This window comes from Coregonus clupeaformis, chromosome 28 (genome assembly GCF_020615455.1).
Source record: "Coregonus clupeaformis isolate EN_2021a chromosome 28, ASM2061545v1, whole genome shotgun sequence".
Lineage (NCBI taxonomy): Eukaryota > Metazoa > Chordata > Actinopteri > Salmoniformes > Salmonidae > Coregonus > Coregonus clupeaformis.
Window position 1 is genome coordinate 31,782,434 of NC_059219.1, and position 27,679 is coordinate 31,810,112.

Here is a 27,679-nt window from a genome sequence, read left to right on the forward strand (position 1 = left end):
TCACTAACTGTAAGTCGCTCTGGATAAGAGTGTCTGCTAAATGACTAAAATGTAAAATGTAAATGTTGATAGAGGAGTATGTAGAGGTGGATTCTATGGCAGTGCTGTGGGCCAGGGTGATTCAGAGCTGGATCAATGACTATGGTGGGGTCAATGAGTGTACGGCCAGTCCAGCCAAAGGGACAGGAGGACCTACCTCTCACGTGTCCAAGATAGGTGGGATCATCTTTACCCTCTCTAATTATTCAGTTGTGATAGAAAAATTGCCATACAGCAAGAATCGCCACTGTAATGTTTTCTCAATAAAGGTCAAGAATTAACATTATTAGTTAGTTGATGAATTGTTGCATCTAACCTTACTCCCTCCTTCTCTCCAGATCTCAGAGGCTGGGTATGGGACACTCTATGCCTGGTTCACCTCTCCCATGCTGGGCTGACTGAGGAGCTGGTCCTGGTTCTGCTGGAGGTTCTTGGTTACCCTGGGTCTATACGGGTTCTACCTCTGGAGTGGGCCCGGTTCCGCACTGCTGCTGGGCCCTGGGTACAGGAGAGACCCAATGGAACACTGAGCCTCACCCACCAATCACTGGGCCAAACCATGGACCTCCTCCTGCTGAGTGAGTGGCAGACGGGAGCAGAAGTTACAAGCATAGAAATAGAAAGCATAGAATGGACATTCTACAATGGCCTTCATTTGTTGGTCCTTCCAACATGGTGGTGCTTTTTACTTGGTTGATCATCTTTGTCTAACAATGAAAGTGGAGTATCTGCATGTAAGTGGAACTCTTTGGCACTAAGGAGTCCAACTGTGACCAATCATTTCATTTACACTTCTCCTAAGTCTTCTGCTTTTTGCTCTGTAGGGGTCCGGCCCGGTAAAGGTCCAGGGGGCTTGAGGAAGACCAGACGGGGCTCCCATCTCAGCCTGGCCCAGTTCTTCCAGAGGCAGGGCAGGGAGATCTGTAGCTGGCCTCAGATCCTGGAGGAGCTCCCCTGGCACCTGGAGCAGAGTGAGGCCTGGAGGGAGCTACACACCTTCTTCATAGATCCACAGTAAGAGCATGGATATACACCTCACCCATAAGGACACTAGGGGTACACAGTTACTGTTGGGTAAAATAGTTTAGCTGCAGATTAACTGTCATCATATATTTAACCTAACACTTAAACTGTGTGAGCCTTTTTATTGGATTACAGATTCACATGTTTATCATTTATTTACATAAAGGTATCCACTTACTCTCTATCCCTAGGACTGTAGAGCACCTGTCTACAAGTTGGAGCCAGTCTTCTCAGCTGAGAATAGATGTTGTCAGTTACTGGACTCTCCTGATCCTCAGAGGTTATAACACCTCGTACCGGAGCCTGCTGGGTAAGGGATGCCACCCTCCTACTCTTAACCAATCAGGGCGATGGGCATTCCCTCCTGCTACATATACAGGTAAAATCGTCATCGCTACACATTTCAACACAAATTCAGTGGTGATCAGTTATAACGTCATAAAATTGTAGATATACCATCCGTAAATAATGTAGCTACTGTCTCCATTCAATCCAGAGCAGAGAGAGGTACACAGCAACAGGGCCTTCATGACTGAGTCCCAAAGTGACGGCAACGGTAATCACTGATAACAAATTGATTATTGATGATGTCTGAGTGATCTGTTACCAGTCATCATCACTGATCCTATGTGACCAGTGATGATGACTGTTTTTGTTGTTTGTTCCCCACCTGTAGGAGATGGTTGTCAGTGGGATCCAGGTGTGAAAGGGAGAGTGGAGTTGTTGATCTCTGAGTTGCTGCTCTGTCTGAACAGGAAGGGGGAAGCAGAACAGCTCCTACTGCAGGCTGAGAACACACTCACACAGGTGAGGTAGACCCACCACTCACTCTTAAAGGGAAACCACTCAAAATTGATATTTTTTTCATTAGTCCACTGTTGATACCGGCTACATCATCATGATAATGCAAAATATATTGAAAAAGTAACTGCTGACATGCAAAACATTTGGGAATGTATCAACAGTGGACTAATTAAAAAAATACCAAAATATTGTTTTTGAGTGGATTTTCCCTTTTAAATACTAGCTGCTATTTTTATTTTATTTTTTATTTAACCTTTATTTAACCAGGTAAGCCAGTTGAGAACAAGTTCTCATTTACAACTGCGACCTGGCCAAGATAAAGCAAAGCAGTGCGATAAAAACAACAACACAGAGTTACATATGGGGTAAACAAAACATCAAGTAAAAAATACAAACAGAAAATATATATGCGAATGTAGTAAGTTATGGAGGTAAGGCAATAAATAGGCCATACTGCAAAATAGTTACAATTTCGTATTAACACTGGAATGATAGATGTGCAAAAGATGATGTGCAAATAGAGATACTGGGGTGCAAATTGGCAAAATAAATAACAATATGGGGATGAGGTAGTTGGGTGGGCTAATTTCAGAATGGCTGTGTACAGGTGCAATGATCGGTATGCTGCTCTGACAACTGACGCTTAAAGTTAGTGAGGGAGATAAGAGTCTACAGCTTCAGAGATTTTTGCAGTTGTTCTAGTCATTGGCAGCAGAGAACTGGAAGGAATGGCGGCCAAAGGAGGTATTGGCTTTGGGGATGACCAGTGAGATATACCTGCTGGAGCGCAGACTACGGGTGGGTGTTGCTATGGTGACCAGTGAGCTAAGATAAGACGGGGATTTGCCTAGCAGTGATTTATAGATGACCTGGAGCCAGTGGGTTTGGCGACGAATATGTAGTGAGGGCCAGCCAACAAGAGCGTACAGGTCACAATGGTGGGTAGTATATGGGGCTTTGGTGACAAAACGGATGGCACTGTGATAGACTACATCCAATTTGCTGAGTAGAGTGTTGGAGGCTATTTTGTAAATTACATTGCCGAAGTCAAGGATCGGTAGGATAGTCAGTTTTACGAGGGCATGTTTGGCAGCATGAGTGAAGGAGGCTTTGTTGCGAAATAGGAAGCCGATTCTAGATCTAACTTTTGATTGGAGATGCTTAATGTGAGTCTGGAAGGAGAGTTTACAGTCTAACTAGACACCTAGGTATTTGTAGTTGTCCACATACTCTAGGTCAGACCCGCCGAGAGTCTATGCTTTACATGAACACTGTAATTGCTCTAGTAATACCATTTTATGTTCTTAATGTATAGACTTTCACTCCATTATGAAAGGCTTTCATTCAGCCTGCTGAAACGATCGCACTGCTTCCCAATTTCCTGTCATTTCAGGCTGGTGAGCAGGACCGAGACAGGGAGAGAGTGATGTTACTGCGTACAGTGTGGCAGACTTTGGCTGAGCTCTATGTGGAGACGGACCAGCACAGAGAGGCAGAGACACACTGTAGATCAGCTCTGGAGAGCGCCCAGACTCTGACCACTACCTGCCTTGAGAGAGATGAGGGAATCACTGTTAGAAAGGGTATTTGTCCATAGAGTTGGGGCACTATGGGTCTCAGGTTTTTAAATAAGCAACCCAATGATATATATTTTAATTCAAAAAGTAATATTTTCATTCACAAAGTAAGTAAATGCTTTTAGTGTGCTGAAATTATATGTATTTCATGTATCGCCCCTATCAGGTAAGTTGCTTTGTGTACTCTGCCAGCTGCTGTTTGCAGACGGCCGAACCATCGAGGCCTCTCAGATCCTCAGTGACATCATCAACATTGGACTCCACAAACTCCACCTGTGTGCTGAGGCCACTGTATCACTGCTCTGTGGTATACACAGGTGTGTATTAAATAGCATAAAAAGGTACAGTCTCATGTGACATATCTATACTTCATATGTTCAGCTACAGGTGTGTGTTTGTATGTCTTTTGCTGTTTTTAGACCTAAATCCCATGTGAATTACTTTTGATACTTTATGACTCAATTTAGGCAAGCTTAGATTGTATTTGTATATGTGACAGACTAATACGCCTGCAAGACCCACATGGTGCTGAGAAGCACCTCCAGGTTGCCTTGAAGATCAGGAGGCACTGGTCTCTCCTATCATTGCTACGCAGACGACACACAACTAATCTTCTCCTTTCCCCCTTCTGATAACCAGGTGGCGAATCGCATCTCTGCATGTCTGGCAGACATATCAGTGTGGATGACGGATCACCACCTCAAGCTGAACCTCGGCAAGACGAAGCTGCTCTTCCTCCCGGGGAAGGACTGCCCGCTCCATGATCTCGCCATCACGGTTGACAACTCCGTTGTGTGCTCCTCCCAGAGTGCAAAGAACCTTGGCATGACCCTGGACAACACCCTGTCGTTCTCCGCTAACATCAAAGCGGTGACCCGATCCTGTAGGTTCATGCTGTACAACATTCGCAGAGTACGACCCTACCTTACACAGGAAGCGGCACAGGTCCTAATCCAGGCACTTGTCATCTCCCATCTGGATTACTGCAACTCGCTGTTGGCTGGGCTCCCTGCCTGTGCCATTAAACCCCTACAACTCATCCAGAACACTGCAGCCCGTCTGGTGTTCAACCTTCCCAAGTTCTCTCACATCACCCCGCTCCTCCGCACACTCCACTGGCTTCCAGTTGAAGCCTGCATCTGCTACAAGACCATGGTGCTTGCCTACGGAGTTGTGAGGGGAATGGCACCTCCGTACCGTCAGGCTCTGATCAGTCCCTACACCCAAACGAGGGCATTGCGTTCATCCACCTCTGGCCTGCTGGCCCCCCTACCTCTGCAGAAGCACAGTTCCCGCTCAGCCCAGTCAAAACTGTTCGTTGCTCTGGCACCCCAATGGTGGAACAAGCTCCCTCACGACGCCAGGACAGCGGAGTCAATCACCACCTTCCGGAGACACTTGAAACCCCACCTCTTTAAGGAATACCTGGGATAGGATAAAATTAATCCTTCTACTCTCCCCCTACCCCACCCCCCAAAAAATAAAAAAATATATATTTTAAAAAAGTGGTTGTCCCACTGGCTATCATAAGGTGAATGCACCAATTTGTAAGTAGCTCTGGTTAAGAGCGTCTGCTAAATGACGAAAATGTAAATGTATAGTAGAGAGCACCCTCTAGTGGTGGAGGTGGAGGAGTGCCTTGCAGATGTCTGGGCCGACACCTGCGCTCACACAGCAGGGTAGGACTACTTCTCCTCTTCTAGTGTTCTTCTGGTTCTTATTCTCCTCTTCTAGTGTTCTTCTGGTTCTTTTCCTCCTCTTCTAGTGTTCTTCTTCTCCTCTTCTAGTGTTCTTCTCCTCTTCTAGTGTTCTTCTGGTTCCTCTTCTCCTCTTCTAGTGTTCTTCTGGTTCTTCTAATGTTCTTCTGGTTCTTCTTCTCCTTTTCTAGTGTTCTGGTTCTTCTTCTCCTTTTCTAGTGTTCTGGTTCTTCTTCTCCTTTTCTAGTGTTCTTCTGGTTCTTCTTCTCCTCTTCTAGTGTTCTTCTGGTTCCTCTTCTCCTCTTCTAGTGTTCTTCTGGTTCCTCTTCTCCTCTTCTAGTGTTCTTCTGGTTCCTCTTCTCCTCTTCTAGTGTTCTTCTGGTTCCTCTTCTCCTCTTCTAGTGTTCTTCTGGTTCTTCTCCTCTTCTAGTGTTCTTCTGGTTCTTCTCCTCTTCTAGTGTTCTTCTGGTTCTTCTTCTACTCTTCGTCATTAATTGTGTCCTCCATCGTCTCCTCAATAGTTTCTTCTCTGTCATTGTTCTCTCTCTTCTCTCCCTCTTCCTCCTCCCATCCCTTTCTCAGTAGTTTACTCAGTCAGTCACAGTATATAAATGTTAGTGTGGTGAAGATGTGACGTGTTCAGGCTGAGGCAGAGGCTGGCAGTGGAGCTGTATCGACATACGGTGCGCGTCAAAGACCAGGACATGAAGCTTTGTTCCCCCAAATCGCCACGTCTTCAGGCGAAGGGATGCAGCCTCGCAGTCACCTTGGTCAAACTTGGTAATTATTTCAATTTTCAAACAGAAGCACCACAACTCTCAATCTTTTACACTTTTTTCTAGATTCTTAGCAACACTACACAGAGTGCAATATGTTTAGCTTGTATGTGTGTGTGTCATGGCAGGCAGGCAGATATTTCATGGCTCCAGTAAGACAGAGAGTAGAGAGGCTGTTGAACTGCTGCAGAGAGCTCTGGACCTGTACATCTGCTTCCTGGGGTCTGATCACACACTGACCAGAGACTTACAACAGGAAAAGCCTTCTTTAGCTCCTACACAATTTAAAATGCTAACATTTTCTTCTTGCATTTTCATAGGGTTTAAGAGAGAGTAAAGCAATTACAGGTCATTGGACCTAACGGAGTTGACCTTTGTCCTCTTAGGATTTTAAAACACAGAATCCAGGAGACCTTTGACCCCTCAGGTACCCAGGTCCAGACCCCTCTCCCACCTCTCCACTAGGAGGCTAAGCAGTGGGACCAGACCCAACACAGCCGCACCCCTTCACTACCAGGCAGGTACGTTCTGGAGGAACGGACAGTAACAGCTTTAAACAGAGAGATTGGATCCCCTTTGCACACACAGAGATGCACACCGCTGGTCAGACAGACAGACAGACAGACAGGCCAGGGACAGGCACAGGGAGGAGAACAGAGCTGGAGAGACAGTGTCTTATTCCGCCAGGAGGCGCTAGAGAGAAGAGAAAGATCTAGAGAAGACTGCTCTCATGGTGACCACTGAACTGTTTTGAGTGTTTATGCTATTCTTTTACCACTTTTGATACCAATCAGCTGTTTTCTTTTCAATATTGAAATCTGTCACAATAAATGTTTTGCATATAAATTGAAATAAAATGTTTGCTTGTTTAACTGGAGTGAAATGGCCCCTATTTGACTTCACTTCATGTTGTCAAATGAATCAATCATTTTTTGTTTTCTGTAGGGTTGCATCTAAATATTGATCAAATGTATGTTTTGTAAGTTGGTTAAGCTCCTCATCCTGGTGTGAAATAACATTGACCTTTTCTCTCAGAAGGCAATACTTCTAGTACCCAAAAGTGGGTGATGTAATCAAGAGTAAATGTATATCTGTCAATTCTCCACACACAACGATGTGAGAGAAAGCATTCATTGAGCAACATGTTACAGATGCTGTGAAGTAGGACCAAGCAGGTTTGGACTTTACCATGTGGTGTAATGTAGAGTTAGGGTCATGAGTTCTGAGGTCTGTTTGTAGCTCAGCTGGTAGAGCACGGTGCTTGTAACGCCAAGGTAGTGGGTTCGATCCCCGGGACCACCCATACACAAAAAAATGTATGCACGCATGACTGTAAGTCGCTTTGGATAAAAGCGTCTGCTAAATGGCATATTATTATTATATTATATTATGTTAGAGGAGGGGGATCGATGAGCCAATTGGAAGCTGGGATGATTAGGTGGCCATGATGGTATGAGGGCCAGATTGGGAATTTAGCCAGGACACCGGGGTTAACACCCAGAGTCAGGACACCCGTTTAACGTCCCATCCGAATGACAGCACCCTTCACAGTGCAATGTCCCCAATCACTGCCCTGGGATATTTTTTTTTGTTTGTGTTTTTGAGGAAAGAGCACCTCCTACTGGTCCTCCAACACCACTTCCAGCTAAATCTGGTCTCCCATCCAGGACCAACCCTGCTCAGCTTCAGCGGCAAGCCAGTAGTGGGATGCAGGGTGAGATGCTGCTGTGTTGTGAGTGCACGCACGGAGCAAATGTAATAGTCGAATTTTGCCCCAAAACGTTATATTTTGGCAAGGATAAGTGATTTGGAAACTTCAGAATCTGCTCTTTCTGATACTATATAGACCTCAAAACGTTTTACCTGCTTGTGACTGTAGGAGAATTTGCAAAAGTCACTTTTTGGCACTCCGTTAAGCTCTTCATCAGATTCTTCATATACAATATATTCTCACCCATCAGACTATTGTCAATTACATTTTGTCTTTAGGCTAACTATTACTATATATGTGAAATTAGTTTCGATATAGTTTAGGTGTAGTTTCGATGGGCCATCAGCTGCACAGGCCTAACGGGTGGGGGGGGGGGAATGACATGTCCTCTTAAAACTGCTTATAACACATTCTGTTTGTGATATTAAGATTCTAACAAAGATAGTGTGTTAGACTTGTTTAGGAACGTCAAGGAAGGGGGAGACATTACTTTAAAAATGGCAGAGTACTTAAAGTAAATTAGTTTTGAGTCAATATGACACTCTCTGCTCTACTAGTGTTAAATGGTTACATTCGTGGCCACCTAGCCTAGCATACTATCTCCTGGTCGCTGAACCAGTGAGATTATTGTTGTTATATCAGGACATTATGTTTGAGTCTCATAGTCTATTAACTATAGGCTTATGGTTTATTATGTGTAGGTCTATGTGAGTCACATGTTGAATCCACGAGTCATGGATTTACGTAGGCCTACAAGACTATTTGGTCTGTAATATGAAATCACATGTTAAATGGTTTGTTGTGTGCAATCGATTACAGTAGGGTACATGGTAGGCTTTTATGATAACTTGATGATTTGGGTGCGCACATTTTGGCCAACCTAAATTATTGCTGGCCCAGCCGTCAACGGATTTCTGCCTACGCCACTGATTCCTGAATGATTCCATGAATAACAATTTAGAAAGAACAGAACCTTATTTGTTGAATGAACAGAGCCCTAGCTGTTGAAAGAACAGAACCCTAGCTGTTGAAAGAACAGCTGATAATGCCCTCTTCTACCTTCATTTACAAACGTGCATACAATGCAAAGACATGGAAAATCAAATAGGTATACTATTCTATAAATGCAATCTATACATTTGATGCCCTGTGGTTATAATAATAATAATGAAAATAATTTGCATTTCAATGGGCAAGTCAGTCTATCAATGCATGCTCCATGGGCAGAGCTCCAAAGCAGGAAAGGTCAACTACAGGTAACTGCCAAAATAAAGGAAACACTTTATTTTGAGGGATACAAAGTATATTGAAAGCAGGTGCTTTCACACAGGTGTGGTTCCTGAGTTAATTAAGCAATTAACATCCCATCATGCTTAGGGTCATGTATAAAAATGTTGGGCAGGGCATTATTTTGGCTATAATAATAAAATAAATAATATGCCATTTAGCAGACGCTTTTATCCAAAGCGACTTACAGTCATGTGTGCATACATCTTTACGTATGGGTGGTCCCGGGGATCGAACCCACTACCCTGGCGTTACAAGCGCCATGCTCTACCAATTGAGCTACAGAGGACACTATCGTAACCTAATATTAACACTATAGTAACCTAATATTAACACTATCGTAACCTAATATTAACACTAGAGTAAAGTAATATTAACACTATTGTAACCTAATATTAACCTAATATTAACACTATTGTAACCTAATATTAACCTAATATTAACACTATCGTAACCTAATATTAACACTATAGTAACCTAATATTAACACTATCGTAACCTAATATTAACACTATCGTAACCTAATATCAACACTATGCCCACATAGAATGACAATGCCCCCATCCACAGGGCCCAAGTGGTCACTATAGGATTAGTGATTCTTCCAATAGAATGCTATAGCATTCTCACAATCCTATAGGATTTTGTGTCACCTCTATCAGAATCCTATTGGACTACTTTTTCCGGTGAAGAAGCCAGATGTGGAGGTCCTGGGCTGGCGTGGTTACACGTGGTCTGCGATTGTGAGGCCGGTTGGATGTACTGCCAAATTCTCTAAAACGACGTTGGAGGCGGCTTATGGTAGAGAAATTAACGTTCAATTATCTGGCAACAGCTCTGGTGGACATTCCTGCAGTCAGCATGCCAATTGCGCGCTACCTCAACTTGAGACATCTGTGGCATTGTGTTGTGTGACAAAACTGCACATTTTACAGTGGCCTTTTATTGTCCCCAGCACAAGGTGCATCTGTGTAATGATCATGCTGTTTAATCAGCTTCTTGATATGCCACATTTGTCAAGTGGATGGATTATCTTGGCAAAGGATAAATGCTCACTAACAAGGATGTAAACACATTTGTGCACAACATTTCAGAGAAATAAGCTTTTTGTGCATATGGAACATTTCTGGGATCTTATATTTCAGCTCATGAAAATTGGGACCAACACTTTATATGTTGTGTTTATAATTTTGTTCAGTATAGTTCACTTGTGTCCACTGTTCACCTTTAAAGGTAATTGTTTAAGAGGTTTGGAGGATTTGTGTTCCATATGTTAAGCAGTCAACTATAGTGTATAGCTAAGTTTGTAGGATAAATCCTTTAGAATGTAATGTAAATATCTATACAATTCCCATCGCCAAAATGTATAGAAATCCTATAGGATTCCAATACAAGGATCCAATTAGAATCCCATAGAAAAATATGGGAACCAGTCCTATTGGTCTCCTATAGGATTATGCGTATCCTATTGGATTTTATATACATAAATCTAATAGGAAAATCATAGCAGTGTGCTGGATTCTGGTGTAGCGGTCTAAACTCCCGGCTCCAGACCAGATATGCCCCCTCAATGATGGGGGTTTGAGCCCCAGCTCAGCCAATTCTCTGTGCCCTTAATTAACTACTTTCTATACCCCTCTCTATATCGATCTGTCCTGTTAAAAAAAAAAAACTATACAATAACTCTGATCCCTATTTTTTTCAAACACTTTACCCTAGTCAAAAAGTCCTATAGGATTCCAATCAAAAAATCCTGAATATTTTGGAACCAGTCCTATTGGACTCCTATAGGATACAATCCTAAATCTGATAGATCTTCTTTTGGATTCTAATAGGATTTTTTTTATTGGAATCCTGCGTCTAAACGCAGCCATGGTGGCCCAACGCCCTATTAAGACGATTTATGTTGACGTTTCCTTTATTTTGGCAGTTACCTGTACCTGGTGCAGAAGGGAGTCGCCCATTCAGTCCTTGTTTACCCCTTACAATCTACGGAAGAGCGGTGTGACCTTATCGCTGAGCAACCTCTTCAAACCAGCCGCTAACGACGAGCATAATCATTTATTTATTATTGCATACTTGCACATCAGGTAGGCTGCTTTGTTTTGAATTAAGATGTGTTTTGACATTTAAAATGTTTACAACTTTAGAATCGCTTATTATGTTTTCCAATTCTCTTGATTGCCTTCCGCATTGAGAGTCAGAGACAATGAAATGTCGTTGTGGATTTTTGTTTTTGTTAAAACAAAGTGAAGATGTTCTAATAGGATGTTGAATAAATGTGACAATTTAAATTATATACAGTTGTTCTCTACAAAGTAAAACAACATTTATTAATTCCTTACATTCTCATGAGAAAATATTTCTTAATTGAATTCCTTATCTTCTCAAATGTTAATTTATGAGATGTTGTGTAGTCATGAGTCCCTCCCTCTAGTATTACTTAATCTCATGATTAATGACTCACTTGCACAATAATTATGAGGTTTCTTGGCCAGTTTATAAACGGCTAGATAAGCCTTGGGCGTGGTCTAGGGCCAGTTTCTTGGACAAAGCTTAGTCCTGGACTAAGAAGCATCTTCAATGGAGATTCTCCATTGAAAGTGCTTTTCAGTCCAGGACTAGGCATAATCTGTGTCCAGAGAAACCGACCAATCAAGTAATGGATGAAAAGTGTAAAGGGAAAGTAGGCTAACCCACAGGCTATAACTAGTATCTGTTAATTAAACCAGGGCAAAACAATTTTTTTTATCTGCTGACATGAGAACATCATGCATGCAGTAGGTGTGATGGAAGGAGTCAGGCGCAGGAGAGTAATATGCATCCAAAGAGTTTATTCCGTCGATAAACAGTTGCGCAAGCATGCGACAACAACACTCAGGCACAGGGGAAAATACTACCCTGGCGCAGTGGTCTAAGGCACTGCATCGCAGTGCTAACTGTGCCACTAGAGATCCTGGTTCGAATCCAGGCTCTGTCGCAGCCGGCCGCGACCGGGAGACACATGGGTGGCGCACAATTGGCCCAGCGTCGTCCAGGGTAGGGGAGGGAATGGCCGGCAGGGATGTAGCTCAGTTGATAGAGCATGGCGTTTGCAACGGCAGGGTTGTGGGTTTGATCCCCACGGAGGTGGGATGTATAAAAAAAATATATATGTATTCACGAACTGTAAGTCGCTCTGGATAAGAGCGTCTGCTAAATGACGTAAATGTAACAACAAGGTAAGGGTAGCTCAACCGAGCTACACACAGCTCACAACAAACAATCACCCACACAGACAAGGAAGCAGAGGGAACACTTATACAATTACTAATTGGGGGTAAGGACCAGGTGTGTGTGATAAATTAGACAAGACAAGTGGAGTGATGATAAATGGATCGGCAGCAGCTAGTAAGCCGGTGACGACGAACGCGGAAACCTGCCCAAACAAGGAGGGGAGGCAGCCTCGGCGGAAATCCCGTAACATGGAGGGATCGAGGATATCCCTCACCGGGACCCAGCACCGTTCCTCCGGACCGTACCCCTCCCACTCCACAAGGTACTGAAGGACCCCCACCCGACGCCTCGATTCCAGGATGGAACGGACCGAGTATGCCGGGGCCCCCTCGATGTCCAGAGGAGGTGGAGGGACCTCCCGCACCTCAGACTCCTGGAGCGGACCAGCTACCACCGGCCTGAGGAGAGACACATGAAAACGAGGGGTTAATACGGTAATCAGGGGGAAGTAATAACCTACAGTGGTGTGAAAAAGTGTTTGCCCCCTTCCTGATTTCTTATTTGTTTGTATGTTTGTCACACTTTAAATGTTTCAGATCAAACAAATTTAAATATTAGTCAAAGATAACACAAGTAAATACAAAATGCAGTTTTGAAATGAAGGTTGTTATTATTAAGGGAAAAGAAAATCCAAACCCACATGGCCCTGTGTGAAAAAGTGATTGCCCCCTACAACCTAATAACTGGTTGGGCCACCCTTAGCAGCAACAACTGCAATCAAGCGTTTGCGATAACTTGCAATGAGTCTTTTACAGCGCTGTGGAGGAATTTTGGCCCACTCATCTTTGTAGAATTGTTGTAATTCAGCCACATTGGAGGGTTTTCGAGCATGAACTGCCTTTTTAAGGTCATGCCACAGCATCTCAATAGGATTCAGGTCAGGACTTTGACTAGGCCACTCAAAAGTCTTCATTTTGTTTTTCTTCAGCCATTCAGAGGTGGACTTGCTGGTGTGTTTTGGATCATTGTCCTGCTGCAGAACCCAAGTTCGCTTCAACTTGAGGTCACGAACAGATGGCCGGACATTCTCCTTCAGGATTTTTTGGTAGACAGCAGAATTCATGGTTCCATTTATCACAGCAAATCTTCCAGGTCCTGAAGCAGCAAAACAGGCCCAGACCATCACACTACCACCACCATATTTTACTGTTGGTATGATGTTCTTTTTCTGAAATGCTGTGTTACTTTTACGCCAGATGTAATGGGGGACACACCTTCCAAAAAGTTCAACTTTTGTCTCGTCAGTCCACAGAGTATTTTCCAAAAGGCCTTGGGGATCATCAAGATGTTTTCTGGCAAAAATGAGACAAGCCTTAATGTTATTTTTGCTCAGCAGTGGTTTTCGAATTGGAACTCTGCCATGCAGGCCATTTTTGCCCAGTCTCTTTCTTATGGTGGAGTCATGAACACTGAACTTAACTGAGGCAAGTGAGGCCTGCAACTCTTTGGATGTTGTTGTGGGGTCTTTTGTGACCTCTGGGATGAGTCATCGCTGCACTCTTGGAGTAATTTTGGTCGGCTGGCCACTCCTGGGAAGGTTCACCACTGTTCCATGTTTTCGCCATTTGTGGATAATGGCTCTCACTGTGGTTCGCTGGAGTCCCAAAGCTTTAGAATTGGCTTTATAACCTTTTCCTGACTGATCGATCTCAATTACTTTCTTTCTCATTTTTTCCTGAATTTTTTTGGATCTCGGCATGATGTCTAGCTTTTGAGGATCTTTTGGTCTACTTGATTGAGAACAGGTATGGCAGTAATCAGGCCTGGGTGTGGCTAGAGGAATTGAACTCAGGTGTGATAAACCACAGTTGAGTTGTGTTATAACAGGGGGGGCAAACACTTTTTCACACAGGGCCATGTAGGTTTGGATTTTGTTTTCCCTTAATAATAACAACCTTCATTTCAAAACTGCATTTTGTGTTTACTTGTGTTATCTTTGACTAATATTTAAATTTGTTTGATCTGAAACATTTAAGTGTGACAAACATGCAAACAAATAACAAATCAGGAACGGGGCAAACACTTTTTCACACCACTGTATATGTGACCTCGTTGACTCTCCTCAGGACTTTAAACGGCCCCACAAACCGCGGGCTCAGCTTCCGGCAGGACAGGCGGAGGGGCAGATTCCGGGTCGAGAGCCAGACCCGATCCCCCGGTACAAAGACGGGGGCCTCACTGCGGTGGCGGTCAGCGTTGGCCTTCTGACGACGCACGGCGCGTTGGAGGTGAACGTGAGCAGCATCCCACGTCTCCTCCGCGCACCGAAACCAGTCATCCACCGCAGTAGCCTCGGTCTGTGTGACGTTCTGGCTCCGGGACTCTTAGTAGTGAGCCAGGGTTGTCATTTTCATTTGGGTGTATTTCTATGTGGGATCTAGTTGTTTCATTTCTATGTTTGGTTTTGATGTTGATTAGTCAGATGACTCCCAATCGGAGGTAACGAGTGTCAGCTGTTCGGCTCGTTATCTCTGATTGGGAGCCATATTTATACTGTGTGGTTTCACCTTGGTTTTGTGGGTTTTTGTTTCCTTGTTGCTGTTTAGTCATTATCAGTATTGGACTTCACTTTCGTCATATTTGGTTTGTTGTTTTGATCGTGGTTTCTTTATAATAAAGTCTACGATGTTCGCTCAACACGCTGCGCTTTGGTCTCCTCCTTTCGTCAGACGACCGTGACAGAAAAACCCACCATAAAAGGACCAAGCAGCGCGTCCAGGAGCAAAGGGTCTGGACATGGGAGGAACTGTTGGACGGTAAAGGGTCCTGGACTTGGGAGGAGATCCTGGATGGTATGGATCGCCGACCATGGAGCGAGACGGTGGAGAGGCGACGGCGAGAGGAGCAACGGCATCGGCAGGGCCATCGTCGGAAGGACGGGAGGCAACCCCAAAAAAATTTTTTGGGGGGGGCACATGCTTGGGCGGCTGGGCAGCAGGAGGCTGCCACAGGGAGAAAAGGAGAGAAGGCTAACGGAGTACGGGAGCCATTGGCGAGTAGAGGGAGGGAAGTGTTTGTGGCACAGCGTGAAAGACTGATGTGTGTTGCCAGTCCGGTCCGGCCCGTTCCTGATCCTCGGTTGAGGCCAGTGGTGTGTGTTCCCGTGCACGGACCGGCCTGTTCCTACTCCAAGCACCAGGTCCACGGTGTGCTACACCAGCCCGGCCCGGCCTGTTCCGGCCACTCGCACCAGGGATGCGGTGCGCGTCGCCAGCCCAGCCCGGCCTGTTCCTGCTCCACGCACCAGGGATAGGGTGCGCTTCGCCAGCCCGGCCCGGCCTGTTCCGGCCACTCGCACCAGGGATACGGTGCGCGTCGCCAGCTCAGCCCGGCCTGTTCCTACTCCACGCACCAGGGATACGGTGCGCTCGCCAGCCCGGCCCGGCCTGTTCCGGCCACTCGCACCAGGGATACGGTGCGCGTCGCCAGCCCAACCCGGCCTGTTCCTACTCCACGCACCAGGGATACGGTGCGCCCGCCAGCCCGGCCCGGCCTGTTCCGGCCACTCGCACCAGGGATACGGTGCGCGTCGCCAGCCCAGCCCGGCCTGTTCCTGCTCCACGCACCAGGGATACGGTGCGCTTCGCCAGCCCGGCCCGGCCTGTTCCGGCCACCCGCACCAGGGAGACGGTGCGCGTCGCCAGCCCAGCCCGGCCTGTTCCTGCTCTCCGCACTAGGCCTTATGTGCGTCCCCAGGGTCCAGCATGCCCTGTTGCTGCTCTCCGCACTAGGCCTTATGTGCGTCCCCAGGGCCAAGCATGCCCTGTTGCTGCTTCCCGCACTAGCCCTGAGATGCGTGTCCTCAGCCCGGTACCTCCAGTTCCGGCACCACGCATCAGGCCTACGGTGCGTCCCCAGGGCCAAGCATGCCCTGTTGCTTCTCCCCGCACTAGCCCTGAGATGCGTGTCCTCAGCCCGGTACCTCCAGTTCCGGCACCACGCACCAGGCCTATGGTGCGCCTCAGACGGCCAGAGTCTGCCGTCTGCCCAACGGGGCCTGAACTGTCCGTCTGCCCAACGCCGTCTGAACTGCCCGTCTGCCCAACGGCGCCTGAACTGTCCGTCTGCCCAACGCCGTCTGAACTGCCCGTCTGCCCAACGGGCGCCTGAACTGCCCGTCTGCCCAACGCCGTCTGAACTGTCCGTCTGCCCAACGCCGTCTGAACTGCCCGTCTGTACTGAGCCTGCAAAGCCGCCCGTCTGCCATGAGCCTTCAGAGCCGTCCGCCAGACGGGAGCCGCTAGAGCTCTCCGCCAGACAGGATCAGCCAGAGCCTTCCGCCAGACAGGATCAGCCAGAGCCTTCCGCCAGACAGGATCAGCCAGAGCCTTCCGCCAGACAGGATCAGCCAGAGCCTTCCGCCAGACAGGAGCAGCCAGAGCCTTCCGTCAGACCGGATCAGCCAGAGCCTTCCGCCAGACAGGAGCAGCCAGAGCCTTCCGCCAGACGGGATCAGCCAGAGCCTTCCGCCAGCCATGAGCAGCCAGATCCGTCAGCCAGCCATGAGCAGCCAGATCCGTCAGCCAGCCATGAGCAGCCAGATCCGTCAGCCAGCCATGAGCCGTCCAGCCAGGATCCGCCAGAGCCGTCCAGCCAGGATCCGCCAGAGCCGTCCAGCCAGGATCCGCCAGAGCCGTCCAGCCAGGATCCGCCAGAGCCGTCCAGCCAGGATCCACCAGAGCCGTCCAGCCAGGATCCGCCAGAGCCGTCCAGCCAGGATCCGCCAGAGCCGTCCCGCCAGGATCCGCCAGAGCCAGCCAGCCAGGATCCGCCATTTAGTCAGGTGCTGCCCCTTAGTCAGGTGCTGTCCCTTAGTCCGGTGCTGCCCCTTATCCTGGTGCTGCCCCTTAGTCCGGTGCTGCCCCTTATCCTGGTGCTGCCTCTTAGTCCGGTGCTGCCCCTTAATCCAGGTGGGTTTAAGTGGAGGGTGGTCATTGGGAGGAGGTTAAGAAAGCGGGTAGTAACTATAGTGGGGTGGTGGTCAAGCCCGGAGCCGGAACCGCCTCCGGGGAGCAACACCCACCCAGCCCTCCCCTATTGTAGGGTTGTGAGGCGCGGTCGCAGTCCGCGCCTTTAGGGGGGGGTACTGTGACGTTCTGGCTCCGGGACTCTTAGTAGTGAGCCAGGGTTGTCATTTTCATTTGGGTGTATTTCTATGTGGGATCTAGTTGTTTCATTTCTATGTTTGGTTTTGATGTTGATTAGTCAGATGACTCCCAATCGGAGGTAACGAGTGTCAGCTGTTCGGCTCGTTATCTCTGATTGGGAGCCATATTTATACTGTGTGGTTTCACCTTGGTTTTGTGGGTTTTTGTTTCCTTGTTGCTGTTTAGTCATTATCAGTATTGGACTTCACTTTCGTCATATTTGGTTTGTTGTTTTGATCGTGGTTTCTTTATAATAAAGTCTACGATGTTCGCTCAACACGCTGCGCTTTGGTCTCCTCCTTTCGACGATCGTGACAGTCTGGCTCTTGTGCCACGGTGCCAGAACCTGTTGGTAACCTAGAACACACTGGAAAGGCGTTAGGTTAGTGGAGGAGTGGCAGAGAGAGTTCTGGGCATATTCTGCCCATGGCAAGAACACCGACTACTCCCCCGGCCGGTCCTGGTAGTAGGACCGCAGGAACCTACCCATGTCCTGATTTACCCGTTCCACCTGCCCATTACTCTCGGGGTGGAACTCAGAGGTCAGGCTGACCGAGACCCCCAGGCGCAGTCCTCGTCCCCTGCCTCAGGTGGACCAGTCGCTCACCCGTCTCTCGAACCTCGGGCGGGTGGTCGAAAACCGCCCGAAAGAGGCGAGCGAACTCCTTGTAGTCCTCCAACGCGGCTCCTCCCTCGTTCCACACCGCGTTGGCCCACTCCAGGGCTTTCCCACAGAGGCAGGAAAGAGGACGGACACCTTCTCCTGCTCCGATGGTGCCGGCCTGATGCTGGTGAAGTAAAGCTCCAATTGGAGGAGGAATCCCTTGCACAGCGCCGCTGTCCCCTCAAACGCCCGTGGTCGAGATATCTGGATCCCTCCTGGTGCTGGGGTGTAGGTGGCTGGATCCGGTTGGCCAGCTGGTCTCGACAGATCGGGTCTGGTCCTCTCCAGGCGTTGGACGACCTGAAGAACCCAATCCATCGCTTCCCCCAAGCTGGCCAGCATCGTGGAGTGCTCCTAGACCCGTGCCACGACTCCAGGCATACGCTCTTCTCCCGCTGACTCCATAGCGGGTGGGTGATTCTGTGATGCGTGTGATAGAAGGAGTCAGGCGCAGGAGAGTAATACGCATCCAAAGAGTTTATTCCGTCGATAAACAGTTGCGCAAGCATGCGACAACAACACTCAGGCACAGGGGAAAATACTACCCTGGCAACAACAAGGTAAGGGTAGCTCAACCGAGCTACACACAGCTCACAACAAACAATCACCCACACAGACAAGGAAGCAGAGGGAACACTTATACAATGACTAATTGGGGAGAAGGACCAGGTGTGTGTGATAAATTAGACAAGACAAGTGGAGTGATGATAAATGGATCGGCAGCAGCTAGTAAGCCGGTGACGACGAACGCAGAAACCTGCCTCGAACAAGGTGGGGAGGCAGCCTTGGCGGAAGTCATGACAGTAGGTGGTTTTATTGTAGGGTCCAAACAATATTGCCTGATGACTCATACTGAATTTTATTTGACTGCTCTATTTGTCATGGTGTAGAATACATTTTAGTGGGCGTGGCATTTGGCCGGAGTGATGCTGATTGGTAGCCAGGCAAGAATAAAAAAAATCAGCAGCTGAAACAATGGGTCAGTGTTTTGCATGGTTGGGTGCTCCGGTTGGGTGGAGATTTCACTTAAGGGCCAATGGAATGGTCTAAAATGTTTAAACTCCGCCCAGCCAGGGCACCGGGCCATGCAAAACGAACTCGCTCACTCCTCTTTGTTTTGGGAGGGGACTAGCCTAGTGTATCATGTGTGAGGGAGGATAATGGAGAAAGCCCTTGGGCAAGATGAGGCTAATGCTACTGATTGGCTAGAGATATGAGAGCACTCCCTCATCTCTTTCTCTGCTCAGACAAGTTATTTGTGAGCGAGTGGTGAAATCAAGACCTGTATCAACATTAGAGAACATATCTGGTTTAACTGCTGTGTCTCTCCACAGAGACCTTATTTGACACATGATCCCTAACTCTTATCTATAATCTTTCTATCAGTTCGAAGTGGCAAGGAATGGAATGTTAGCACAAAACAGGTCTGGATTCCAGGCTATCCTAGGGACAGGTATCAAAGTTGAATGGCAAGTTTTTTCCGCCCCATATCTTTATAGCATGGCGTACCACCCTGAGTTTAAGAGGGCCGGGAAGAAGCCTGGCCTCCAGGTGTGGAGAGTTGAGAGTCTGGACCTGGTGGCCGTGCCAGAGAGTCTGCATGGCGGGTTCTACTCAGGGGACGCATACCTTGTTCTCAATACCATCAAGCAACGTTCTGGGCATCTACAGTATGACCTTCACTTCTGGCAAGGTAAAACTTGATCTGATCGGAATTACTTTATTTCTTGAAATGTTGTACAGTGTTTGTACATTTCAGTCCAGTGATGTGTGTTCATGCACTTTGAAAATTGAAATCCATTCCATTATTTGTGAATATAATGTTTGAAATGTGACCAATCATTATTTCTCTGGTCCTACAGGAGATGACTGTACACAAGATGAAAGTGGAGCAGCAGCCATTTTTACCATTCAAATGGATGACTACCTGGGTGGCAAACCTATTCAGTACCGTGAGGTGCAGGGTTATGAGTCAAGAACATTTTCAGGCTACTTCAAAACTGGACTGAAGTACATGGTAATGTTCAAAGACGTGTAAAAAGAAACAAAGGAAGTCGCACAGTCTACATATGCTCCCAACAATTTAATGTGTAAACCAACATTTTGGCCCACAGTCTCTTCTTCAGTGTTCACAGTACCTTCTACCCAAGAAGGAACTGTGTGCTGGGTAGAAGGTACTGTGGGCCAAAACGTTGGTTTACCTGTTAAATTGTTGGGAGCATACTGTATGTATAGATTATGCAATAATTTATTTATTTTGACACAGTTTACTATTCCGTTAGTCACGCAGCACCACCAACATGTTGGGGTGTGCGTCAGCTCATGCTTTTTACTGGAATGTTGAAAGACATTCAATACGTTTGTTATATGTATTTACTTATCTCAAGAACTCCTCCACTTATCTTATTGATTATCTTCCCAATCTTTAACTTAGAAAGGGGGTGTGGCTTCAGGGTTCAAGCATGTGGTGTCCAATGAGGTGAAGGTGCAGCGTGTGCTCCAGGTCAGGGGTCGGCGTGTGGTTCGAGCCACAGAGGTAGCAGTCAGTTGGGACAGCTTCAACCAGGGAGACATCTTTATCCTCGACCTGGGCAAAGTAAGTTCACTGAAATCTATAACAGAGTTTCTACAGCAATCTATCTACAGTATGTACAATTCAAGGAAACATATACTGATTTAATTTAGTGAAATCATTTGCAGATTTTAGTGGAATTGTCTTTGTACACTGTAGGCTAAGACTGCATAGTCATTGCCCATGTTGTTAGCAAGCTGTTATTGTAAGTAATCTACTTTGAAACCAATATTGTTTTTGTCATGAATAATTTAAAAGCTCATTTGTATATGTTTAGCCATGCTTTAACATAGTCAACAGGCAGAGGAGTTAGTTACAGTACTACACTTGGTCCACTGTACTGATAATCTTCACTCGTCGTATTACAGGAGATTTATCAATGGTGTGGTTCCAAGGCCAATCACTTTGAGAAGCTGAAGGCCACTCAGGTGTCAAAGGATATCCGTGACAACGAGCGATGTGGGCGGGCTGAGTTGTATATATGTGACGAGGGGGCAGAACGTGAGAAGATGCTGGAGGTGAGTCTTTCACTGAGGAGTAAGGGACGGAAACAATGGTTCATTTCTATACACTTCAAGTCATGCAACTGTTTATATGCTCCCAATAAACATCTATAGTTAGTTACCTTTTAACATATTGGTGATCATTTGCTGTGAGATGCCTGACTCTCGTTGTCTCGTTCCAGATTCTTGGACCCAAACCCGATTTGCCTGAGGCAAATACAGATGACACAAATACAGACGTGTCCAATAGGAAGCTGGCGAAATTATACAAGGTCAGATCAATTTTCGAAATAAACAATTTAATCGTTAACTATTATGTAATAAGCGGTTTTTGAGCAGACCTTCAAATACCAATATTACATTGAAATGATTTCCCCAAAGGTGTCTAATGCCAGGGGGGATATGGGCATGGATATGGTAGCATCGGAGAACCCGTTTTCACAGAATGCCCTGGAGTCAAGTGACTGCTTTATCCTGGACAATGGCCCCAATGGCATGATCTTTGTCTGGAAAGGTATTGGTTTCTTTGTAGCAGCTGGTCTATGACTTCTTTTGACTGTAAAACCCCAAGCTTTAATCTTCCTTTAGATTAGACACTACTTTTCAATACTGTTGTGCCTGGAAGTAATCAGTCACTTAGTTATTCTGCCTTTGCAGTTTAATCATGAGTTTATTTGGAATAAAAACAGGTAAGGATGCTAACAAAGAGGAGAGAAGTGCGGTGATGAGTGCTGCCGAACAGTTTATCACAAAGATGGGCTACCCGAAACACACCCAGATCCAGATCCTACCTGAGAATGGGGAGACCCCTCTGTTCAAGCAGTTCTTCAAAATCTGGCGTGACACGGACCATACAGTGGGGTTGGGAACAGTCTACGTGTCCAACAAAATTGCCAAGATCAAGAAGGTGCCCTTCGATGCCTCCACTCTCCATCACTCGGACGCCATGGCGGCTCAGCATGGGATGGTGGATGAGGGGAATGGAGAGAAGCAGGTGAGGAAAATGTTTTTTTGGGGGGATACTGGGGTTTTCTGAGTAAACACCATATGGTAGTTAAATCAAATCAAATTGGCCACATGCGCCGAATACAACAGGTGCAGACATTACAGTGAAATGCTTACTTACAGCCCTTAACCAACAGTGCATTTATTTTTAATAAAAAAGTAAAATAAAACAACAAAAAAGTGTTGAAAAAAAAAGAGCAGAAGTAAAATAAAATAACAGTAGGGAGGCTATATATACAGGGGGGGTACCGGTGCAGAGTCAATGTGCGGGGGCACCGGCTAGTTGAGGTAGTTGAAGTAATATGTACATGTGGGTAGAGTTAAAGTGACTATGCATAAATAATTAACAGAGTAGCAGCAGCGTAAAAAGATGGGGTGGGGGTGGGGGGGCAGTGCAAATAGTCTGGGTAGCCATGATTAGCTGTTCAGGAGTCTTATGGCTTGGGGGTAGAAGCTGTTGAGAAGTCTTTTGGACCTAGACTTGGCACTCCGGTACCGCTTGCAGTGCGGTAGCAGAGAGAACAGTCTATGACTAGGGTGGCTGGAGTCTTTGACAATTTTGAGGGCCTTCCTCTGACACCGCCTGGTATAGAGGTCCTGGATGGCAGGAAGCTTGGCCCCAGTGATGTACTTACCCTTAAAAATTGTGTGTCAAGGTATAGGGTAGTCATGTGTCCTCAGTAAAGGGATACATACAGCCCCTAAGGGTTACGACTGCGGGCCTGCACACCCACAAAAAAGGTGTCACAATCTCAGAAACAAGCCTTTGAGAAAAGAGCTGCAAGGGGTGTTACCTTTTTCCATTCATGGCCTACTACTAGTAAGAGCTGTATTTACCTGTTAACCTCCGTAGATCTGGCGTATTGAGGGAGCTGACAAGGTGCCTGTGGAGCCCTCCACCTATGGACGATTCTATGGGGGAGACAGCTACATCATCCTCTACAACTACCAGCATGGAGGCCGTAACGGACAGGTCATCTACATGTGGTAAAGACCATGGAGATTATCCTTCTGTACGCGACCACAGGAAGCTTTACTATGTGTTATTACATAGTCTTACAGCAAAAACTGCTATCGTCCCTGTATCGGTACAGTCGGCTTCGTCATTTATGAGCACCAGGGCTTTTGCTACATACTGTATTAGACACATCTGAACCAACCATATACTGTATGACATAGCATAAGCACAACTGTATGTGAATAGCACTTGAAAAGTACTCTTTTCCACAGGCAAGGAGTGGATTCTAGCCAGGATGAAATTGGAGCCTCAGCCATCTTGGCTGCTCAGCTGGATGACGAGTTGGGAGGAGGGGCAGTACAGGTGACTGGATCGTTTTGATTTATCGCAGTCTGGCCCGGATTATACGGTCCAGATAATGTTTAATCAAGATGCTCTGGATTACAGAATTGAACAATATTAGTCCGTTTTTTTGTCTGCAGACGCTGGATCTATATGAATACTTTTCCATGGTCATGGATATCAACAGGGTCAGAGCTTTGGTCTGTAAAATGCAATGAGGGAAGGTTTAAAGCCAGGTATCTGACACTATGATTTTCTATCTGTCTGTTTCAACCGTGTTGAAGGTGCGGGTGATCCAGGGTAAGGAGCCCGCCCACCTCATAAGTCTTTTCGGGGGGCAGCCGATGGTAGTGCACCAGGGTGGTACCTCCAGAGAGGGTGGCCAGGCCCACGCTGCAGACACACAGCTGTTCCAGGTGCGGTCCAACGCTGCTGGCTGCACACGCGCCATAGAGGTGAGTAACAGGAGATGGAAGGTGAGGTGGGAAGAGCTCAATAAAGGAAGCAAACAAGCCGAAACAGGGAAGGACTAACCTGAACTTGTCCAATAAGAAAGGCTTGTTAGTTCATTACAAAATGTCTTTGCTATACCCCAGTAGATAGAGTGGAGTAGCCAGCCCTTGTGATGTATGGTCGGTTTGTTGGTGAAGCTGACTACAGTCCGTTTGCTACGGCAGAACAGTAGTTAGTACCTCCAGTGTACATTATTTTTCACTGCCTCCTCTCTTCCTCTCTCCACTCAAGGTTGATGCTGCTGCCTCAAATCTGAACTCCAACGATGCCTTTGTGCTGGTGACCCCGGCATCCTCCTTCATATGGGTGGGAAAGGGGACAAGTGACAGTGAGAAGCATGGTGCTCAAAAGCTAAGTGACCTTCTAGGGGTCTCGGCCTCAGAGCTGGACGAGGGTGAAGAAGCAGGTACGTTGGGAAATCCTGTCAGCAGTCAAATTCACTAGGAAATGGTGTTTAGCCATTAGCCACAGAATGTTACTAATGAGGATACAAGACAAAGCTTATTCATCCGCTCCATATTCTTCCAGATCCACAATTGTATGTATGTGTTTGTGTGTCAAGATGACTTTTGGGATGCTCTGGGGGGTAAAGCGGACTACCATACCTCAGCCAGACTGAAAAACAAAATGGACGTTCATCCACCACGCCTGTTTGCCTGCTCCAACAAAACTGGCCAGTTCGTTGTGAGTCTGCCCTTCTTTTATAACTATAGTATAGCATTTTCCAGCTTACTTTGCTGCATTCCTGTTTACATTATTTGAATATCCATTTGGACAAATTCAGTTTCCTCTGCTAATGAAACAGCCTTTGATCCACATGTTTTACGTAACAGTGTGGGAAACCATTTCCTTGTCCTCCTGAATGTGCACTGACCTGGCCAGTTGTCAAAATGCCACAATACTATTTCCACAGATTGAAGAGGTGCCTGGGGAGATGACACAAGAAGACCTGGCCCCAGATGATGTCATGCTCTTGGACACCTGGGAACAGGTGACTAGTAGAGGGATTGTCAAGGTGCAACCAGGGCCACGTTCAGTAGCCGAACGTTGTAGAAATGCCATGAATAGAGCCAATGCGATTCTTTATTCCACGTCAGAGGGGCATGTTTGTTCTGCATAGCATATTTCGATCTGAAAGTTCTGAAACGTTGCATCCTACTGAAAGTGTCTCAGGTTTTTTGCGAATAATGCACACCTGTTGATTCGCTAAACATTTTCCATATACCCTTCAGATCTTTGTTTGGATCGGTGATGAAGCTCATGAGGAGGAGAAGACCGAGGGTATGGCCTCAGGTAAGCAATGGTGGTTATAAAACAAGATCACATAATTACCTGATAAAAGTGCCGCAGGGAACTTAAATGTGCCGTTTCATGAAATGAACTGTTCTTTCTCTCCTCTTGCCTACTGCCTGTTCTGTGGTCAGCCGTTCGTTACATAGAGACAGACCCTACCAAGCGGGACAGCAGTACGCCCATAGTGAAGTTAAAGCAAGGGCATGAGCCTCCCACGTTCACTGGCTGGTTCTTGGGCTGGGACCATGGGTACTGGAGCAGTGATCCCCTTGAACGGGCCATGGCTGGTCTGTGTGTCTGAACCCATCCAGTGTGAGGTTTCCCCTAGGGGCAACTTCACCCAAAGCTTCTACTTGACTCATTTGTGCAACTAACTAGGTATCCCCTTTCAACTGTTAGACTGGGTACCAATTTGTGATGGATAATATACTCTCTTGACACTATTGCTGTTTTGATCTTAGGGTTTTCTTGGAGAGAGAAAATATTCATGTAATCCACACTACACAGTTGAGTTATTTCCTTTCCTTCTACGCTAATACTGTTAGCCCATGTATCTTTAGCAGTACGTTACTACATCTGTAATAAATGGGACAAGGGTTTCTTCACTTCTGTAGCATGCCGAGTTCAGATATTCCTGTCATGCTGACAGTGGACGGAAACAGAAAAACATCAACAAAGCACAACTGGAAGCAGTCAAATATATTCACAAAACGAAATAAAATATGATGCTCTACACCAGTTGTCAGCTCTGTTAATAGCAGTCAATAGCTACGAGGCTTTGATTTAGTGATCTACAGTGGGGGAAAAAAGTATTTAGTCAGCCACCAATTGTGCAAGTTCTCCCACTTAAAAAGATGAGAGGCCTGTAATTTTCATCATAGGTACACGTCAACTATGACAGACAAAATGAGAAAAAATTATCCAGAAAATCACATTGTAGGATTTGTAATGAATTTATTTGCAAATTATGGTGGAAAATAAGTATTTGGTCACCTACAAACAAGCAAGATTTCTGGCTCTCACAGACCTGTAACTTATTCTTTAAGAGGCTGCTCTGTCCTCCACTCGTTACCTGTATTAATGGCACCTGTTTGAACTTGTTATCAGTATAAAAGACACCTGTCCACAACCTCAAACAGTCACACTCCAAACTCCACTATGGCCAAGACCAAAGAGCTGTCAAAGGACACCAGAAACAAAATTGTAGACCTGCACCAGGCTGGGAAGACTGAATCTGCAATAGGTAAGCAGCTTGGTTTGAAGAAATCAACTGTGGGAGCAATTATTAGGAAATGGAAGACATACAAGACCACTGATAATCTCCCTCGATCTGGGGCACCACGCAAGATCTCATCCCGTGGGGTCAAAATGATCACAACAACGGTGAGCAAAAATCCCAGAACCACACGGGGGGACCTAGTGAATGACCTGCAGAGAGCTGGGACCAAAGTAACAAAGCCTACCATCAGTAACACACTACGCCACCAGGGACCCAAATCCTGCAGTGCCAGACGTGTCCCCCTGCTTAAGCCAGTACATGTCCAGGCCCATCTGAAGTTTGCTAGAGTGCATTTGGATGATCCAGAAGAGGATTGGGAGAATGTCATATGGTCAGATGAAACTTTTTGGTAAAAACTCAACTCGTCGTGTTTGGAGGACAAAGAATGCTGAGTTGCATCCAAAGAACACCATACCTACTGTGAAGCATGGGGGTGGAAACATCATGCTTTGGGGCTGTTTTTCTGCAAAGGGATCAGGACGACTGATCCGTGTAAAGGAAAGAATGAATGGGGCCATGTATCGTGAGATTTTGAGTGAAAACCTCCTTCCATCAGCAAGGGCATTGAAGATTAAATGTGGCTGGGTCTTTCAGCATGACAAGGATCCCAAACACACCGCCCGGGCAACGAAGGAGTGGCTTCGTAAGAAGCATTTCAAGGTCCTGGAGTGGCCTAGCCAGTCTCCAGATCTCAACCCCATAGAAAATCTTTGGAGGGAGTTGAAAGTCCGTGTTGCCCAGCGACAGCCCCAAAACATCACTGCTCTAGAGGAGATCTGCATGGAGGAATGGGCCAAAATACCAGCAACAGTGTGTGAAAACCCTGTGAAGACTTACAGAAAACGTTTGACCTGTGTCATTGCCAACAAAGGGTATATAACAAAGTATTGAGAAACTTTTGTTATTGACCAAATACTTATTTTCCACCATAATTTGCAAATAAATTCATTACAAATCCTACAATGTGATTTTCTGGAATTTTTTTCTCAATATGTCTGTCATAGTTGACGTGTACCTATGATGAAAATTACAGGCCTCTCTCGTCTTTTTAAGTGGGAGAACTTGCACAATTGGTGGCTGACTAAATACTTTTTTCCCCCACTGTATATACCCTTTGTTGGCAATGACACAGGTCAAACGTTTTCTGTAAGTCTTCACAAGGTTTTCACACACTGTTGCTGGTATTTTGGCCCATTCCTCCATGCAGATCTCC

The 27,679-nt window shown here is 46.3% G+C and overlaps 1 protein-coding gene and 1 long non-coding RNA gene across 3 annotated transcripts; both read left to right on the top strand.

Moving 5' to 3' along the window:
• Positions 1 to 5,551: 5,551 nt before the first annotated feature.
• Positions 5,552 to 6,785, top strand: LOC123482114. Its single transcript, XR_006657546.1, has 2 exons — positions 5,552 to 5,920; positions 6,045 to 6,785. It is a non-coding gene; the product is annotated as an uncharacterized LOC123482114 (long non-coding RNA).
• A 4,094-nt stretch (positions 6,786 to 10,879) lies between these two features.
• On the top strand, positions 10,880 to 25,922 carry LOC121543548 (gelsolin). 2 transcript variants are annotated; one of them, XM_041853503.2, is made up of 16 exons: positions 10,880 to 11,004; positions 19,476 to 19,694; positions 19,864 to 20,018; positions 20,436 to 20,597; positions 20,942 to 21,091; positions 21,259 to 21,348; positions 21,458 to 21,590; positions 21,766 to 22,070; positions 22,935 to 23,068; positions 23,312 to 23,402; positions 23,666 to 23,836; positions 24,126 to 24,300; positions 24,457 to 24,578; positions 24,808 to 24,885; positions 25,127 to 25,187; positions 25,319 to 25,922. In XM_041853503.2, exons 2-16 carry the CDS (start codon positions 19,502 to 19,504, stop codon positions 25,486 to 25,488), a joined length of 2,190 nt encoding a protein of 729 aa, XP_041709437.1. In that variant the 5' UTR covers positions 10,880 to 11,004; positions 19,476 to 19,501; the 3' UTR covers positions 25,489 to 25,922. The 2 variants fall into 2 exon arrangements, with proteins under 2 accessions (XP_041709437.1, XP_041709435.1); XM_041853501.2 differs by having other exon boundaries at positions 19,501 to 19,694.
• The last annotated feature ends 1,757 nt before the right edge of the window (positions 25,923 to 27,679 follow it).

Coding starts and splice junctions, on each gene's coding strand:
- LOC121543548 (XM_041853503.2), top strand. CDS start 19,502: ATGGCGTACCACCCTGAGTTTAAGAGGGCCGGGAAGAAGCCTGGCCTC. Junction 23,403..23,665: donor TGGGAGGAGGGGCAGTACAG/GTGACTGGATCG, acceptor ACCGTGTTGAAG/GTGCGGGTGATCCAGGGTAA. Junction 25,188..25,318: donor GACCGAGGGTATGGCCTCAG/GTAAGCAATGGT, acceptor TTCTGTGGTCAG/CCGTTCGTTACATAGAGACA.